General features: G+C 29.6%; 1 protein-coding gene across 1 annotated transcript in view; it reads right to left on the reverse strand.

The window, feature by feature from the left end:
* LOC115887856 overlaps positions 1-5,730 on the reverse strand; it is a 49,068-nt gene extending 43,338 nt beyond the window's left edge. Inside the window, exons 1-2 of the mRNA XM_030907368.1 lie at positions 5,585-5,730; positions 130-315 (exon numbers count right to left, since the gene is read on the reverse strand). Of these exons, the coding sequence (XP_030763228.1) occupies positions 130-315; positions 5,585-5,730 (332 nt within the window). The remainder of the gene's footprint in view (positions 1-129; positions 316-5,584) is intronic.
* Positions 5,731-6,000: the final 270 nt, after the last annotated feature.

The following is a 6,000-nucleotide window of genomic DNA, read 5'->3' on the forward strand; positions in this document are numbered from 1 at the left end:
TAATTAAAACTCACAAGTATCTTTAAATTTATATAGATTCAATTAAAAAATATTCGTGTTAAAATATCATAAATTGTGAACATTTATAATTGTTTGTATTACATTTTTTTATATAATTTATCATATTACCTTGATAACCAACTATCGTACAACAATGATCTTCCGTCATGGTGTAGACGATTCCTTGCCATAAACTCGTCCGAAAATATATTTGGCAAAATATCACTTCGGCGCTTTTGAAAATTTTCTTGGACAAGACCTGATAAAATCTCATTAGCTAGGTAATTTTTGCAGAGATACCGGTTCATCATAGACCTACAAGAATAATTTGCTATTTTATTATATCAATAATTTAAATTTGGTATACAGTATACAGGGTCCGGCAATAGTGCGTCGGGCATCTGTAGCTCATAGAATAAAAAACTTGAGAATTTTGTTTAAGTGCAAACCTAAATACCAGGATGTATTTCCGGAAAATATTTTAACTTCTATAGGGTGGCCCAAAAAAGTGTGTGTGGATCTGGATGATTTTTTTAAATGGAACACCCTGTATATTATTGCATTTTTGGCTTCTTCTCTGGCCACTTTATATAATCCTACGATATAAGTAAATCTATTTCGATAGTTTCAGAGATATTTTCTTAAAAAAAAATATTAAAAATACAAAAACTGTTCTGAAATCAAAACTCTATTAGGTATTTACTTTAGATGGTTTGTTCTTACTTTGCTATAAATATGTTAATCGTAAATCATACAGGATGTTCAATATTTTACGCCAAACTTTCAAAAATATAAAATAATTTTTCTTCGTTTTTTTTTAAATGGAACACCCTGTATATTATTTTTTATTAGATGGAGAATTAAAAAATGAACATTTTTTGTATTTAAAGTATTTCAAAATTTTTAATAGTTTTCTGGATACACGCAGTATTATTTCATATGGCGCTTTCAATGGTAAAATACGAAAGAAAAATCATTAGGTGACTTTGATAAAAATTTACTGTGGAAAATGCCATATGAAATACAAAACCAGGAATATCTGCGAAACCGTTAAAATACTGCGAAACCGTCTAAATACAAAACATTTTCATTTTTTTAATTCTCCATCTATTGAAAAAATAACATACAGGGTGTTCCATTTAAAAAAAGAAAGAAAAATTATTTTATATTTCAGAAAGTTTGGCTTAGAATTTTGAACATCCTGTATAGTTTAGTTTAGAGTTTAGTTTATTTATTAGTAATAGCATACAAGAAAAGTATTTTTACAAGTAAAAAAAAAATATATATAAAATGATAAAAATTGATAAAAATTTAGTTTCTACAGTTTTTTTTTGTTGTTTTTACATTGCATCATTAATACACAAATTTGATAAAATAAAATTTATACAATTAAACAATAGAAAAATCATTAAAACCTTAAAATTTAAACAAATATGTATGTCAAATATATGTTATAAATGAACAGATACAACACACAAACTAACATAGACAAAACAAATAAAATCACAGACAAAAGCTGGAACTGAAGAACTCCTCAAAAGAAAAAAATGCATTCATTATAAGGTGGTTTTTGATTTCTGTTTTGTACTGATTAAAATTAAGAGCCTTAATTCTAGCTGGTACCAGGTTATAAAACTTTATGCTCAAATATCTTGAACCATTCTTGGATCTCTCAAGCCGGCAAAAGTCCGGTACAAGATTGCTATTATTTCTTGTTCGGTAGCTGTGAAAATATTCATGTGACCTGTATAGATCAAGATTTTGTTTGATGAACAACAAACACTGCATAATGTACAGGGTGGGTCAAATTCGACGCTTTTAAATGGAAACACCCTTTTCTATAGGAGATAGGCGAAAACTAATATCGGTGTCTGGAGCTCAATTTTTATCAAAAACATGATGGTGAAAACCGCACATCAATATCTGTTACCGTTTCAGAGTTACGGGGTGTTTTTCAAAAATGTGCATTTTTAACAAATCACTGTAACTTTTTTTCTATGGAAAATTTTATATTTCTATGAAAATATTTCCAAAGCACCTTTTTACGTAGAATTTAAGGGTTTAAGTATAATTTTTTTAAAATTAATAATTTAAGAGTTATCAACAGAAAAATTATTTTTTATTTGGGACACCCTCTATATTTTTAATTAACTGAAAAGAATTTAAAATTACCTTTCCAAAAATATAGCACACTTGATATTTTGTTATAATCCCCTTCGAAATACAGAATTTTTATACGTTCGCCACTTTTAAATAGTAGGCTTTGGACCACTTATTGATGATATGCCCTTAATGGAATTCAAAAACATATTTTTCCAGCAAAACGACGCACCGCCTCTGAACGCTGAAATTATCAGCAAATTTTTGCAGCCAATTTCAAGAATAATTGGATAGCTAACCAAGATCCCAGCCGTTGGCCGTCGAGGCCGCCTGACTTAGTACCCATGGATCTAATCCTATGGATATATTTGCGGAAGAATAAATGTTCCTTATTCTTCCGTATAATCTAGACAAGAATTAAAAATTCTTAGCAGTTATAAGAGGGTATCTTTCACCGCTACTGAGTTAATGAATTCCGCGAGAAATTTTCAAAAACTGCCCCGTCTGTCCATAACAGAAGACGGTTGATATGTCGAACACCTGTAGCAAAATCTCATGTCTTGGTTTGCTATTTATTTTTATTGTTGTTAGATATAGTTTAAATGTGTTGATGTTGGTTAAACATATTTTAAATTGTTATAAAATTCTGCATCTCTCATAGCAAATATTATTTTCGTTTGAATTGATATTCACAGCTAGAATTTTTTGCATTACAGCCGGTGCCGTTCAAAGCCTACTTATTTAAAAGCAGGCGAATTTTTATATACTCTATATCACGAAGAGGAATCGAGGAAAATATCAAGTGTTTTATATTTTTGGAAAGGTAATTTTAAATTCTTTTCAATAAATTAAAAATATACAGGGTGTCCCATATAAAAAATCAAATTTTCTGTAGATAATTCTTAAATTATTAATTTTAAAAAAATTATACTTAAACCATTAAATTCTACGTAAAAAGGTGCTTTGGAAATGTTTTCATAAAAATTCAAAATTTTCCATAGCAAAAAAGTTACAGCGATTTGTTAAAAATGCATATTTTTGAAAAACACCCCGTAACTCCGAAACGGTAACAGATATCGATATGCGGTTTTCACCATAATGTTTTTGACAAAAATTGAGCTCCAGACACCGATATTAGTTTTTGTCTATCTCCTATAGAAAAGGGTGTTTCCATTTAAAAGCGTCGAATTTGACCCACCCTGTACACACAGGGCAAAGTTAAAATCTTAAATTTTTTAAATAAATTACGACAATCTTCCCTGTAACCCACCCCTGCAATAATACGCACGCACTTCCTCTGCTGCGCAAAAACCTTATTGACATGACATGTATGACCCCAGCAACGAATAGCATAGGTCAGATGGGAATGAAAGTTGCCATGATATACTGTGAGAAGAGTTAATTAAGTTAAGAGTATAATTTACGATTTCCATATTTATAGCAAAGTAAGTACAGATCATCTAAAGTAAATATCTAATATAGTTTCGATTTCAGGACAGTTCTTGTATTATTATTTTTTTTAAGGCTGAAATTATCGAAATATATTTACTAATGTCCTAAGATTATGTAAAGTGATCTGAAAGGAAGCCAAAAATGCAATAATATACAGGATGTTCCATTTAAAAAAAAATTTTCCGATCCACTCACACTTTTTTGAGCCACCCTATAGAAGTTAAAATATTTTCCTGAAATACATCCTAGTGCATACTTTAGGTTTGCAGTTAAACAAAATTCTCAAGTTTTTTATTCTAGGAGCTACAGACGCACTATTGCCGGACCCTGTTTAGTATTTTTTATTATTAACTGATTTTGGCATTCTACGAAAAAAAAAGAAATAAAGGTGAGTTTCATTAAAGAAGCATATGCCTAAAATGTAAAATTTTTGACAAATTTAACATTTTGTAAAAATGAAGAACAAATTTTAAATTTCCGAAAATCTACCTATATTTAAATTTATCCGTATAGCTTAATATGTAGTTAAAATGACTATTGTACTTTAAATCAAATTAAAACTTGACCTAAAAAGTTATACAGACTGATACAAAATTAATATTAAACATTGGTCACCTTTAAAAGCAAGTTACTCTTTTATTTTAAATGGAACACAATTCATGTATATCCAAAATACTATTAAGGTTGCCTCATACAAAGATTTTCCTATATAGATATTTTCATTTTTATATTATTATTTGCTAAAATCTAGGTGGCTGTGATATGTCAGACGTTACTTCAACATAGCTGTCAAATTAGTTAAACTTTAACTAGTTATCATTTCGCGTCAGTTAAAAACACAAAATTCTAAGACATTTGCCTAAAATGGAAACTTATCCTGCATTAGAGAGAATTGATATGATTCTATTAATTGGTGAATGAAGTCACAATTAATAGAATGCCACTAACCTAACCTAACCTTAATAATATTTTAACGTATTTTAAAGAGAAGAGATATGAATAATTATCCATTGAATATCGGAGTAACATACTAGTTACATTTAAAATAAAGAAATAAATTGCTTTTAAAAGTGACCAATGTTCAATAATTTTGTCTCACCCTATACAGCGTTTCAAGTCAAATTTTAATTTGGTTTAACATGCAATAGTTGCAAAATCAAACACTAATTCACCACAATACATCAAAATGCTTTACTTTTGCACTGGACGCGCGTTGAACTATCTATGTTAGCATCATCAGCAGATGATTAAAACTAACATGGTTAGCGAAACGCGCATCCATTGTAGAACTCTATATATTTTTAAAAAATTCTCTAAATTCACCTACATATGCTGACATAATATATAAACTACCTTCTCCTTATAGTACGAGAGCTAGCAACGTCGGAAAAACAAGTATTTTAAGACGTCTGGCTCCTTGATACATCTTTTACTATGCTCTCTAGAACAGCATGCCTGGTAAACGTTGTGTCTGCCTGCCGGTAAACGTTGTGTTCCCTACTGCGCATTGAAAGAAGGTCCTATATTTTTATTAGTCCTTTAAATTCTATTATTGAATATAAATCGAACATGTCTCCATAGCGCGGTACGTAGAGTTTCCGACCACGAACCGAAGATTCAGAGTTCAAATCCGGGTCAGGTCAAAAACTTTTTTATTTTTATTTTCGTTCTGATAGTAAAGTATCAAATATTTGTTTTTTTTTAATTACCAGAATTATTTAGTACTTTACTATCAGAATATAAACGAAAATAAAATAAAAAAAAGTCTTTGACCTGACCCTCTGCTGAAATCACATTTCTTATGCCAAAAAAAAACACTCAGACGCCAATTTTAATCCAAATATTGACCTTACTAATAAATTATTTAAAAAAATCGAAATAAAAATGAATTTTCTACACCCTGTATCTCCGAAACTAAGCATTTTAGGACATAAATTTATAAGAACTTTTTTAGTTTTTTTTATCTGCGGAATATGCTGTCGAAGTTTCCCGATTACAATTCGGACCACCCTGTATATTAGTGTTACATTACCTGTGAAAAATCATAGTACCTAAAGCATCAGTTATTGAGCCATTGGATATACTGTTTTGAATCACATCATCATAAAGTGCTTTTGAATCGTTTCTCCCTATATCATCTGCTGAAAATACATTAACCGGCATATAACTGGGAGACATTATGTCATTTATATCGATAACAGTATTATCTTGAATTCGAGCAAAGACTGAATTAACACTGAAAGAAATTAACATAACTTGAAAGATCATAGTACTGATTTCAACTAGCTATGTACTAAACATAAAGTAAAAACAATGTCATTTACCTACTGTAATAATTCACGCTTCAAACAACTATGTAATATAAAATAATATGAACTGAACGATGGAAAAATTAGACACAATTTACCGCTCCAGATGCATGAACAATAATTTACATACCGTATATTT

Source organism: Sitophilus oryzae, unplaced genomic scaffold (assembly GCF_002938485.1).
Source record: "Sitophilus oryzae breed Bouriz unplaced genomic scaffold, Soryzae_2.0 scaffold_649_pilon_pilon, whole genome shotgun sequence".
Classification (NCBI taxonomy): domain Eukaryota; kingdom Metazoa; phylum Arthropoda; class Insecta; order Coleoptera; family Curculionidae; genus Sitophilus; species Sitophilus oryzae.